We start from the raw sequence: 13,191 nt of genomic DNA, 5'->3' as shown, positions 1-13,191 counted from the left end.
CTAAATTTCTAATAAATTGACTTTTTTCAAAAACGACATTTTGTTATCCTGTATCCTCGATATTTCTGATATCTCCATTTTCTAAAGTACCGATAGATATGAAGATACCGATATTTAAAACCTTGGGGATATTTGCTTGTAAAGTTGTCCGTGTGAAAAACATAATGCCTCTAAAGTATAACCTTAATGAAGGATAAAATCTTCACCCTCCCTCACTACTTGATCAGATTTTTTTGGCGAAATCCTACCCTAATTAAAATCTTAAGGGGAAAAAAAAGAAAAGAGCAAGCAGCCTTGGAGAGTTGGAGGACAGTAAAATATGAGGTCGACGTACGTTTTACAGCCTTTGAGTTGGAGGCTTGGAGCATTAGTATAATAGAATATGAGATCTTAAGATATAGTTTAAAGCATCCGAAGAGCATCCATCACCCAGATATAATTCCCTTTCACTAGATCCACCTTCATTGTCACGTTTGGTAGGCTGGTACTAAATTCAGTCAAGTTTCAGACCCACATGTTTCATCAAAATTATTACCGTCCTTTTGAGGTTGAAAGTCTTTACGAGGAGAAGAAGCCAAATGGGATTTTAAGAACCTATTCAAACCGATGAAAGATGAAAAAGAAGAAACAGAATCATGTAGGATGAAATGTGAAGAACACAACAAACACAGTCCAGTCGGATTACGACTGCTCTCTTCTCTCTCTATTTGGCAAGAGGCCAAGGTGGGGGGGAGGGCTTCTAGGGTTGGTTTTCTCAACTATCTTTCACATAAGCTAGTGAGCGGGTTGGTGGTGAGTAATTAGAATATATGACAATATGACAAAGTTGCAGATGCTATGCCAGTGAGAAAAAGAATTCAATATAACCGCTAAAGTTGCTAGATAATGGTTTTGGTTGTTAGGTACGGGATGTGACTTTGCTTTTTCTCGAGCTATTCTATGATGAGGAGTTGAGGACCAAAGCTTATCACACGCCTAGTTTAAGCAACCTTAGGTAGTGACATTGAATGCATATCAACTTAATCAGCAACTGTTTGGAAAAAGTGGCTCATAAGTAAGTAATCATTCAATTTGTATGGGTGTTGATTTAATACAATTTTACGATAGTTTAAAGTACGTCAGTACAATACTTCAATTTAGAAATATAATAAAATTTCATCTTGTGGCAATTGAAATTTTTATTTGGTGTTTTTTTTTTTTTTGAAATAGGGTCAGTACGGCTGCCCTCAAGCCTTGACCATTAATGAAACCTCAGAATACATGGAGGGGACATGATACCTAAACCCCAGATTACAATAAGCATGAAGAGAACAACCCGAGATCATAACGAGAGTCTCTACAGAAAATATGTATTCTAACGAGCACCAATGATAGCAATGTCGATATATGTAGTATTATGTGTAGCTTAAATTATAGCCTTAGAAATCTCATATCAGTAAAGTAATTCATTTGTTGGATTATAAGCAATGATACTATGTATATTAATGTTAACACCTTTTATATAAAAACTCTATACCCGTTTTTCACCAGAATGACTGAAAAGGTTACAATCACAAGATGATATTGTAATTTCTACCAAATAAACACAAAAGGTTGAAGAAAATGGTCGAAAGAAAACCATTCAAGAAGTTTGAAGAAGAAAAATGTTAGCATATGTACTCGGTTCTTGTGGTTGTAGAATTAATGGATTCCATCATATGAAGTGCAAGTCTAAATCAAATGAAATGTTTTGGTCAAGTCATGAGTCATGACAATTATTAAACAACATGCCTAATTATTAAAGCTAATTAGCCACTATTTCACTAACTTTATATGTAGTTACTTGGCACCTTAAATTAACATGTTGATGTTGATAACTTTGATAGCTTGATATACAATCCAACTATTATAATTCCCAAGTATGGGTGTTTGTGCTTATACACTGTATGCACACAAAGCAAGGGAATACAAAAATGGAGAAAACAGATGGCAGAATCAACAAAGAGTGTCACGTAAGATATATATAGCTGGCTAGCAGGTTAAACATCATTATTGAAGGAACTAATTAAAGATTAAAGGGCAGAATATGGAGGATGCTAACCCTATTTTTAAATATGATGTGGGGGCAATTGCAAAATTCGATCAAAACATGATCTGACACTATACCATAAAAATGAGGGACCTCTCAACACTGGTCAACTAGATCATATCATGAACCATTATGATAATTTAGTACAAATTTGTAATGAGATACAAGCCGCATCAATCATAGATGTTTATATCTAAAAAAAGAAAGGGCTAGCTTAAGGATACCCAAGAGTAAGCACAATGCCTATAGTTGTTCATATATTTTACATATGGAATGCATCTCCTCTTATATAGTTATATGTAGTTACATAAAGCAATAAAGCATCACAAGCTCTTTACCTCTTTACCTTAGAAAAACTAAAGTAGCACAAAGTCAAACCATCTTTTCATTAAATACAAAAAAATTAAATACGCTCACCTATTTATCCATTATAACACCTTTGAGGTCACAAAAATTAGGGAATTCTTAAATTGCTTTCGTACGAGTAATTTTAATACGTAGCTCTTTCAATGTTATCAGTTATGAGAGAACCATAGAGTTATTTTCTGTAAATATTTTTCGTTTATTTTGTTTTTGATAAATGGACTTTACATGGTTATATTAGGAAGCACTTGAAATGTTTCATTTATGAAACACATGTCATTTTTTTTTTTTTTGGTAAACCAACAAAAAGTGTTCTAATTTAGAGCACTGTAATACCTAAAAACACTCCTGCTAGATCTAAAAACAAACGAGCCCAATATAGAGCCTTAGTGATAAGTCGATCCTCCTGATCAAAACTAAAGGCCGAAGTCACTTTTGAACGAATGAATTTTGACAATTATCAAGAAAAATGAAGCAATTAATGATAAAGTTGATTCTAAAAAGATCACAAATAAAATTGAGATATTCTTTGATACAATCTAGTACGACATAAACCCTATTGCCGAATGATAATTTGTAGTAACCGAAGTCAAATTATCCGTAAAACTAACAATCTTTACCAAATTTTTTTTTTTGATCGAAATAGGTCAGCCCTTTCATTAAGTTCAGCAAGCAGTACAAAAACGAAACACCCCTATGGGGTCGACAGAAAGAATCATTCCTTAGAACCTCATGAAATCCTATCCTAGAAGAATAAAACCCCAAAAAATCCCGAGTACACCCACCTTTTAGGAAATCCACGCACCTTTATTCTAACAAAAACCAAGAAACCTCGAAGCAGACATAAAATTGGTTTCAACTAAGGCTCTGGTTTTTGCGACCCGAACAAAAATTTAAACAGTGCTATAGGCCATGGAAACCCAGCCCCATAGCACAAGGGTAATACAGCCCATTTGAGACCCTAGACCAGTGAGCCCAACGCTGAGGCCCACCAACCAGTGCAAGGCCCAAGAAGCCCAGCCACTCCAAATGCAGGCCCAAAGAGTAGGGTAAACCAAAGTCCTAACCCATTGAGCCCACATGTGTCCACCTGCCACGTCACCGCCGACGCTCACTGTCAGGGCCGCCGCGCCATCATCTTCATCCTCCAAACCATGAAAACGAACAAACACAGCCGTGCCCGTAGCCATTCCTCGGCCTAAAACCAATCCTGGTCCAAAACAACCACCTGGACAATGCATCACGCCGACAGCGCCGACTCGATCCCAGCAATCCATCACATCCCAGAAGCCCTCGATTGTGTCTGAGCCCAGATCTTGAGCAACCCAGCCATTAACGAATTCCCCTCCAACATCGCCCAACACCGACGAGAGTGAAAGCGAGAGATCTTGTGTTAACGCATCCAATCTGACTGCCCTCAGAGGCTTCGGTCCCTCAAGAGGACGAACTCGAGCCAACTCCAGCATCTTGGGACCTCGACGAAGCCAATCTCCGTCGCCGCTAGGTAGGGGAGAAGAAAGAGAAGTGCTGCCCCCCTTCCAACTCCAAATAACCGAGCCACAGCGTAGCCGGAACACCTCTCTAAAGAGAGTCAAGAGATTTGCAGCACCGCCGCCGCCAAGGAAGGCCGGCTGCGGCCTTAGGGTTTCTCTCTCGAGAGAAAAAGAGAGCATTGTGATATAATCATCTTTACCAAATTCTTGACCTCAAATACCAAGTTTTATTTTTCCAAAGTATTTCCAGTATTTACCTTTTCTTTTTTGTTTTCACGCATGTGAAGAAGACCGTCGTTGTCTCGAACTGTTATGTAGACAGAGACTTCCCCTGTTTCGTTTTTCTTTCACATGAAGACCGCGAAGAACGCAACAAAACCAATAAACGGTGTCAACGACTCACAATCTCTCACACGCTTCTCTCCTCTTAGATCGTGTCGGATCCCAAATCCAAGCCCCCATCACAGACTGAGCTATACTCTACAGTCTCCACAGTAGTCTCTCTCTTCCTCTCTTTTCTATAATCTCCATCCACATTTTGCTTCCCTCACCTTTACTTTGCCTTCATTTCACTTTTCTCTCTTTACCAAACACTGCTTTCTCCTCTGTCTCTGCTTCTAAAAAGCTTAAAGCTTTGTGGGTGTGGTGGTTTCAGCTTCGTTATCAAAGTCATCGTCCTTGAGTCCTCTCTCTCTCTCTCTCTTTCTAAGTGTCGGTGGGATCCGAGCCCCGCACTCTTCTCATTATTGACTCTAATTAATGCTGTCTCTCTGCTTCGCATGTTAGCAAGTTTCTCTGATCATCATCCATGCAATGTATGTAATGCATGCTCTCTCTCTCTCTCTCTCTTTTGGTTTTCAGGTTTGGTTTTGGTGTTTTGCTTATTATGATTTTTGGGTTAACTTGTTTGCATTTTGATGACTGTTTTTGGTTTAAAGAATCGAGCTTTGTTGGCGAATGAAGCATGGATAAGGCGTGGCTATGGAGGAAGAAATCTACAGAGAAGCTGCCCATTGTTGCTGACAAAGTCAACGGTTCGTCAAAAGGAAATGAAGAAGAGGTAAGCTTTTTATGTTTACAGAGATTTTCCTTTCTTGTTCCAGTCCTGTTTAGCTTTTGTTTACTGTGTTTGTTGCTAATTTGATGTCAGAACATGTGCTTGTTAAATTCATAGCTTAGTGAAATCCAGGTATATTCCAATTTTACCAATTATAAATCTTGATGAACAAAGTTACTATTTTGTTTTATGATAAATATTGGATATGTTAATCTAGAACAGTCAATTATCACTAGTAACATTTGTTGGTATCCTGCATCACTCAAATTGAATAGGCTCTTCTGACTTGTACACATATTCGGGGTAACCGCAGTTTCGAAAACTGCCTATTAGTGATACCAAGATGGCGATTCAGAATTTGGATAAAGATGATCTCTCATAACTTCAAATTAAAATTTGAAGTCAGTTTGGTATTTTGAATTTTTGATAGAAAAGACGCCATAGCTTAGTTGCTTTACATTCTCAGATTTTCTTTTTCTTTGGACATCAACATAAGGTAGAGAAACTAAAATGATCTGGTTTATTTATCCACATATCAAGATCTGATTTGGTCTACAGTACAATTGTGGGAGAGGCTCTAGTGAGGACTTTAAAATGATGACTCAATGAGAGACTTTCAAAACAACGGTTGGATGAGTGGTCCCAATTTTAGTTGAAATATTAATTCTACAACACACATATCATCCAACCGTTTGATTTGAAAGTCCTCATTAGAGAGCCTCAACCATACAATTGTTATTTCAAACTGCACATTGCATTGTGAAACTTTTTACAGATAGCAGATATGCAATCCTTATGTAGCTGTATAGAATTTCCTGTAATTCTGAGCTTTGAGCACTTAGTGGTATCATATCCAACGTATTCTGTTTCTTCTTTAGATGGAGGCAATTCTTAATGAGAAGGCAGAGCTAGAGAAAGATTTGAAAGCTTTAAGTGATGAGCTGGCTTCAGCTCTCTCTGATTGTAAGAATAAAGATGAACTTGTGAAGAAACATGCCAACATGGCACAGGAAGCTGTTCAAGGTAATTTGTGTATGTGTTGGTAAAAGTAATGTGTACATTGTGTTAATATATTGTCTTCGTCACAAATGATTTATTTATATTTTATTTATATAGGCTGGGAGAAGGTAGAAGCAGAAGCAGGGTTTCTGAAGCAAGAATTAGATAAATCTTTGCAACTCAGAGACGCTGGTGAAGAAAGAATATCTCAATTGGATGGAGCTCTCAAGGAGTGCATGCAGCAGCTACGATATGTTCGAGATGAACAAGAGCAAAGGGTTCATGATGCTGTGATGAAGACAACAAGGGAATTTGAGAAATCCCAGATGGTATTGGAAGAGAAGCTAGCAGAGACCAGTAAAAGGCTTTCTAAAATAGGTGCTGAAAACACCCATCTTAGCAAGGCTCTTTCAGTGAAGGAAAAGTTGACTGAAGATTTAAGAAAACAATTGAGTCAGATGGAAGCTGATTTGAATGCACTTATGGCTAGATTAGAGTCCACTGAGAAAGACAATGCTTCTTTGACATATGAGGTTCGAGTGCTTGAGAAAGAACTTGAGATCAGGAATGAGGAGAGAGAATTTAATCGTCGGACTGCTGATGCATCACACAAGCAACACCTTGAGGGTGCAAAAAAAATTGCAAAGTTAGAATCAGAATGTCAGAGGTTGCGTCTCCTGGTCAGGAAGCGGTTGCCAGGTCCTGCTGCCTTGGTTAAAATGAAAAATGAAGTTGAAATGCTTGGAAGAGATTCTGTTGACATGAGGAGGAGAAGTTTGAGCCCAAATGGTTTAAGGTATGACTCTACTGCTGATAAATTTCCTGAGGCTCCCACCAAAAGGATCAATTTTCTAACTGAGCAGTTATGTGCTATGGAAGAAGAAAATGCAATTCTCAAGGAAGCACTCAATAAGAAGATGAATGAGTTACAGTTTTCCAAAAACATGTATAACCGTGCAGCCTCCAAATTATCACAAGTTGAAACAGCGGTTGGAGAATCCCCAAGAGGCACTCTTATGCCACATGAACCCTCTGTAGCATCTATGTCTGATATTGGTAGCGATGATAAGGTTAGTTGTGCAGAATCATGGGCTTCTGCTTTGATTACAGAACTGGAGCATTTTAGAAATGAAAAGCAAAAAGGCTCGCCGACGTGCAAAACTGTTGGAGCTTCAGACATAAATCTGATGGATGACTTCGTTGAAATGGAAAAACTAGCAGTGGTCTCTGCTGATAAAGTAAGTGTTGGTTCTTATGCTTCCTCACCAGCTAATACATTTGCTGGCCATTTGGAAAATCAGTATTCCTCAGAACTAGGGGGTAGCGATATAGTTCCTGTATCTGACAGTGAGTCAGGCTTCAGTTTGTCAAACCGGGAGACCAGCCGTATTGTTGACGTCAAAGCTCCTCATTGGCTCCAGGATATAGTGAAATTGGTGTTAGAGCACAGCCGTGTTGCAGGAAGAAGCCCTGAACAAATACAAGAGGATATAAGAATAGCTTTGGCAACTACAACCAATCCTTCTTCTGCTAAAAGCTGCATCTCATGGAAAAGCTCAAATCAGTGTCCAGTAACTGATTCACCCAATGGAGTAAGTGATAAGCAGTTACAACCAGATATTAAGAAATCAATATGCAAAATAATTGAGCTTATTGAAGGAATCAGTTTGCCATCTCCAGATTATAACACAGACGCCAGATACAAGAATTCAGAAACACAGGCAGGCTACATGGTTCGTGTTTTCCAGTGGAAAATTTCTGAACTTGGCACTCTTCTACAACAATTTGTTCATGCTTGTTATAATCTGTTAAATGGAAAGGCTGGTCTTGATAAATTTGCCGAAGAACTAACTACGGCTTTGGACTGGATTTTGAACCACTGCTTTTCACTTCAAGATGTTTCAAGCATGAAGGATGCAATTAAGAAGCAATTTGATTGGGATGATACACGAAGTGAAAGCGAGGCAGAAGTTGGAATGGTTGGTCACTATTCAGATACAGACAAATTTCGAGTTCTCAGAGAACACACATCATTTAGGCCTATGGCTGCTTCTTCAAATGGCCATAGCAGTCAAATAGAAGAGTTGCAGTCCAATTTGGTCCAAGAAAACCGAAAGTTAAAGGATGAACTTGAGAATACAGAATCTGGCAAAAAAGAGTTGGAAGGCAGACTTCAGTCAGCCAGTGATAAGAGTGAATTCCTGATCAATCAGCTTAAGGAATCAGAGAAAATTATTGCCAGCTTGCAAGAAGAGTTACAAAGTTTAAGAGACTCGAAGAGTTTGATTGAGGATCAACTCAAAACTCAAAAGACAATGAATGAAGATCTTGACACGCAGCTCACAGTGGCCAGAGTTGAATTGAGTGAAACTCATCAGAAGTTTTCATCTCTAGAAGATGAGCTCGAGAACAAATACAACTGCTGCGAAGAATTGGAAGCTTCATGCGTTGACCTGCAGCTTCAGCTCGAAAGGTACCTCTGCGAACACATAAAAAAAAGATGTATCTCATAGTTAACTATAGTTCCAAGTAATACAGTATTGCACTATTGCTTATGCATCTTATTCATGTGTGTTTTATCAGTATGAAGACGAAAAGCCCTGACTCCAATCTTAACCAGGAGGAAAGGCAAGACCAAACTGTAAGTTAATATCCTCTTGACATTTGCATTTACCAATTTTTTAAAAGAAAAAAAACGAATTAACCATGTCTTCAGTTACTCTAGCATTTTCCATACATCTGACAAAGTACGTATTTTCTTTTATAACAAAGTATTGTTTTTTCCTTGCTGGAGCATGATTTGTGAATAAGAATCTTTTGTAGTTCAAGAATGAGTCCTTATTTGCAGCATTTAAGATTCAACTTACATCATATTTCTAGATTAGATGGTGTGATTTAACTAATAAGACTAAGCAGAAATAGAACCCTCTCACAAGGAAAACCTTAAAATTTCTTTTTGCATATCAGACACACTGACACAGTAAAAACCTAAACAAAAAATGATCCACTTATGATGCAACATTTTCTCTTTCCTTTCATTGTGCTTTGGTATCATTCAATTGTGATATTACACAATAGTTCAAAGTTTTATTATCTTTACTTGTGGGTGCTCAAGTAAATGTAAAGGATTGTTGATCAATTTTGCAGGAATGGGAGATAACAGCTGCTTCAGAAAAGTTGGCAGAATGCCAAGAGACTATACTTAACCTTGGGAAGCAGTTGAAGGCGATGGCTGCACCAAGAGAAGCAGCCCTTTTTGACAAGGTCATTGCTGATCCCGCTGATGTAAATACCACAACAACCATAGCCACTGGCGCTACCTCAAACAAGACCATGAGCCGCCGGTCCTCTCTACTTGATCAAATGCTAGCAGAAGATGGCACTACGACCAAAGATTTTATATCTCCCAAGACAAAAGAAGTTGAAAATAATTTCACCTCCACATTTGGTCCCAAGAGGGTAGTAGAGCCCCTCGAGAATATCCTCAATTTAAATGTGAAGCACCAGAATGAGAATGCTGCTACTGGTTCATTTGCTCTGGTGCCTAGCAAGAAACGAAGTGGGAGTTTATGGAGGAAGCTACTCTGGAGACGCACAAAAAGTAGCAGCAAGAAAGCACCCCTTCCGATCGCCTCATGATAGATCACTATCATATGATAAAACCACTATTGGAGCTCTGGGCTCTGTTTTTTGGTAGTGTGGTTTGTTACACACCTGGAATGGGAAATAATAAGGCTATAAGTTCTGTTGGTCAATAGAGAGATAATGGAGAGTGATCGAGAGTGATTTTTCTTTTGGTTGGCATACTTTGTGTATCACTCCTGTGTATATATATATATATATATCAATGCCTAGCTAACTAGGAATTTGCAGCAATGTCAGCACATTAGAAGTTGACATTTTTGTACCATCTTGTAATTCCAGTTTTGACAGCCATAATTTCCAAATCAATAAAGTAACTCTTCCTTTCTGAAAATGAATATTATGCATAAAAGTTTGGGAACACTGGTTGGACAAATTAAACTCCTGCATAAATTTTTTTAACATTATCCCTGCATAAACACAACTGTATTTTATTCATCGAAAGAGGCATTACAGCAGATTAAGCAATGTCCGCCACAAATTAATTCCTCAACATAAAAATCCTCTCCCGTCATGAGGTCAGTTTCATGACAATTTGCATTCAATTTGACATAAATCTCTTTATCTTTACTATCAATCTCTGTATAGCACAAATTTTGCAATATCTGGGAGGCCACCTTCTTTATAACAATTAGCAACCTGCTCCACATATTCATCCCAACTCTCTTCAACAGAAGCTAAATCCAATAAAAAAGCTGCTTCATCCAATGCGACCTGCAAAAAGATGGAACTGTGAGGATAAGAAATTGTTTTACCAACTATTGTTTCCTCCTTTGAAGTTCATAGGGGACATTTAGAAAACCTGTGCAGGGGCTTTCCCCTTTTTCAGATCTGCTTGCCTTCCCTCATCGCTCACCCTCTCCTTAATGTACTCAATTTGCTCATCCTCCCATTGTGCTATATCAGCAACTTCCTGAATCATGTGTCACAAAAGAATTTTAGCAGAGGATAGGGGGCTAAAACAATGTGGAAATGATCAAACAAAGTTAAAAACCTGGTATTTGCACCCCAGAGTCCACCAGGGTGATTTTAAAGCTCCCCTAGCAGCATCTTTAGCTTCAACTGTACGACCGACCCTATAAATATACAGATAGGCTTCCTTAGATGATGAAACCTAAGTGGTTTGGTAGACTAAATCACAACAATGTATAGGAAAAGTAACTGGTGAAGTGTCCTACGAACTTCAGCAAAACCTCAGCATTGAATACAAAAGGCCGTGCAAATCCAGGAAAATGCTCCTTCTTTGTGTAGAATTCTCCCGTTACCAAAGCTGAGACCTATCAAAAGCACAAAGAAATTAGGTCACACAGTTACTAACCAGATTCTACTTAGAGACAGCAGCAAAACTCAGGTGCTTACTTGGTCCCCTTCCTCAAAATGCCACTTCACTTTGCGCTCCAAGACATCTGGAAATAAACCAACCTAAAAATTAACTATGTATTAGCATGTCTTCTTTTAACAAACGGAAACAAAGAAGCAGCAAAACAAATTACAAAAGAAATCTCCCATACTTTTCTTAAAATGTAGATATCTAGTTTTGAAATCTCTGACTTGGCAAAGTCACCCTTCTTATAAAGTCTCTCCCCAGCATCACCAGATGCATGAAATATCTCTTCATTGCTTTCCCCAGAGTGTTTAGCATCTTCTTCAACTAGAATTCTATGGATAAGTTGGTCTACCTGTGGACGAATAACACAAGTTTTCCCCGATGAGAGTTCCATACCAGTAGAAATATTCCATTCACATTGAAACTTTTGCACAAGGGTTGCACAATGCTTTACTTACATTTTTAGCTAAAAGCCACACCCCATGCTTCTTGACCTCAACTACTGGCATATCCATACTGCAGGAATTGGACTAGATGAATAAAGCATTCAAAAATGGATCCAGGTTGTTTCTGTGCAAACACTCACCCTGGTGGAGCTGTAGGCCACCGAAGCAATGCAGTTACAGCACCTGTTCACAAGGAATAGCTCAAAATTACAACAGCCTTAGCAACAAGGCAACTCTTGGAGCAATAAATAATAATCAATCAACTAGATAGAGGTAATCCTTTTCTATACCTGAGCTATTTTTTGAAAGTGGTACGGCAAGGGGGATTAAACCTTGCTTTGCTCCTGGAGAAATAATAGAATCACCTGTTTCATAGTAATGTATGTAATAATAACTTGATCAGAAACTCCATAATTTACAAGATGAACACACTACTAATACATTATTTTATAATGCCATACAACTCAGCACAAGATTGTATTTTCGAGATGATATTTTTACATAGTGCCCAAGAAAATCAATCCACTGATGCAGAACATGGCAACGTTGAAGAAAACAACCAATCTATGCAAAATCCCATAACACAAAAAGTGAATTACACCCAACAAAGTAATGATCTTGAGGTTGAAAAATTGAATCTTGAAGAGATTAACAAAACAATGATGACCCACCTCTGGTCTTGAGCATTTTCAGCAGCTGACTCAAATGCTGTGGAGGCTGAGTTCCTGCCACCTCCTTAATGAAAGACACATGGTCTGCAAATCAATTCCCCAAACAAAACTTAAAAAACACAACAAACTAACAAGCACTTCCAGAAGATTACAAACCAAACAGTGCCTTAGCTCACCAGAACTGGAAGAGGAATAAGAACAGCGTGGACTAGCTCTGCCATGGCCAAGAAGCACAGTGGGAAAAGCAGTGGCTCGAGGACGTCCGTACACTACTCCGCCGCCAACTTTCATTTTTGTGCTACACTGGGTCTGGACGTCTGCTGTTCTTCTCTGTCTTTGTTTGTTTATCTTGATTATGTTTGCTCCAAAATTCTCAGCCACATTAGATTGGGCTAGAAAAGGTTCTGAATTTTACTAGCCAACCCAAGGGCTTCACACGGTCAGGCCCAGATGATCTTTCAAATGGTAGAAACTAGAAACTAGTGCGCCCTCTCTTCCGAGAACACAGCTTTCGTACTTCATGTACATCCATCAAATTTTAGGCATCTTGCAAATTATACTTTTAATTTTTATAAATCATCTTACTTTTCGACTTTGAAAGGTGGCAAATTAAAATTTCGGTCCCCGTCAATTAGAACCACATTCTATAAATCATGTTTTACCAATATATGGTGAGATAAAGAAACAAGACAATTTGAATAGAATTTGTTTGACACATTGAGAGGCATAGAGGCACTCATGGAATGCAACGGCAGACCAAAACATGTAAAATCTTGTACATCATTTTTTCTTGCAATTCTCCTATATCATAAGCTCACAATTTGTAGATAATGAGTTTTAGAACGTATTCCAATTGAGGGAACACTTGAACCTAGCTCAAAATTTTTTTTAATGAATTTCATTATTTTATGACTTTGAAAGATCGTAAAAAAAAAAAATTGCGTCATAATTTTTGAGTTCCATCAGTTTGAGATATGTTTAAAATCATCATTTGAGGGTGGAGAAACTTTGGTGAGAAAATAAGAACATGCCATCTTGGTCAATAACCGTATGCTATAGTCCATGTCCACAACTCTAAAGTAGAAATCATAGTCTTGGAGTTTTTTTTTTTTGTTTTTTTTATAG

At 38.2% G+C, this 13,191-nt stretch overlaps 2 protein-coding genes across 2 annotated transcripts; one reads left to right on the top strand and one right to left on the bottom strand.

Moving 5' to 3' along the window:
* The first annotated feature begins 4,348 nt into the window (after window positions 1–4,348).
* Window positions 4,349–9,956, top strand: LOC133720883 (filament-like plant protein 7). The gene is made up of 6 exons (XM_062147367.1): window positions 4,349–4,739; window positions 4,863–4,984; window positions 5,860–6,004; window positions 6,098–8,453; window positions 8,564–8,621; window positions 9,128–9,956. The coding sequence occupies exons 2-6, from the start codon at window positions 4,889–4,891 to the stop codon at window positions 9,617–9,619; spliced, it is 3,147 nt and encodes a 1,048-aa protein (XP_062003351.1). The 5' UTR covers window positions 4,349–4,739; window positions 4,863–4,888; the 3' UTR covers window positions 9,620–9,956.
* A 77-nt stretch (window positions 9,957–10,033) lies between these two features.
* Window positions 10,034–12,433, bottom strand: LOC133720891 (protein IN CHLOROPLAST ATPASE BIOGENESIS, chloroplastic-like). The gene is made up of 11 exons (XM_062147377.1): window positions 12,243–12,433; window positions 12,067–12,150; window positions 11,686–11,760; window positions 11,536–11,578; window positions 11,408–11,465; window positions 11,134–11,301; window positions 10,982–11,044; window positions 10,805–10,899; window positions 10,617–10,698; window positions 10,425–10,535; window positions 10,034–10,336 (listed from the first exon to the last, which is right to left on the bottom strand). The coding sequence occupies exons 1-11, from the start codon at window positions 12,355–12,357 to the stop codon at window positions 10,196–10,198; spliced, it is 1,035 nt and encodes a 344-aa protein (XP_062003361.1). The 5' UTR covers window positions 12,358–12,433; the 3' UTR covers window positions 10,034–10,195.
* Window positions 12,434–13,191: the final 758 nt, after the last annotated feature.

The sequence above is a fragment of the Rosa rugosa genome, chromosome 1, assembly GCF_958449725.1.
Source record: "Rosa rugosa chromosome 1, drRosRugo1.1, whole genome shotgun sequence".
Taxonomy (NCBI): domain Eukaryota; kingdom Viridiplantae; phylum Streptophyta; class Magnoliopsida; order Rosales; family Rosaceae; genus Rosa; species Rosa rugosa.
The sequence above is the reverse complement of the archived record's forward strand: the minus strand, read 5'-3'. Positions and strand labels throughout refer to the sequence as shown.

Bases quoted from the DNA above. Each gene is read 5' to 3' on its own strand.
- LOC133720883 (XM_062147367.1), top strand. From the start codon at position 4,889: ATGGATAAGGCGTGGCTATGGAGGAAGAAATCTACAGAGAAGCTGCCC. The intron at 6,005-6,097 runs GTAATTTGTGTA...TTATTTATATAG, and splicing joins GGCACAGGAAGCTGTTCAAG to GCTGGGAGAAGGTAGAAGCA. The intron at 8,454-8,563 runs GTACCTCTGCGA...GTGTTTTATCAG, and splicing joins CTGCAGCTTCAGCTCGAAAG to TATGAAGACGAAAAGCCCTG.
- LOC133720891 (XM_062147377.1), bottom strand. From the start codon at position 12,357: ATGAAAGTTGGCGGCGGAGTAGTGTACGGACGTCCTCGAGCCACTGCT. The intron at 11,302-11,407 runs GTAAGTAAAGCA...ATTCGTCCACAG, and splicing joins TGTGGCTTTTAGCTAAAAAT to GTAGACCAACTTATCCATAG. The intron at 10,900-10,981 runs GTAAGCACCTGA...TGCTTTTGATAG, and splicing joins ATTTTGAGGAAGGGGACCAA to GTCTCAGCTTTGGTAACGGG.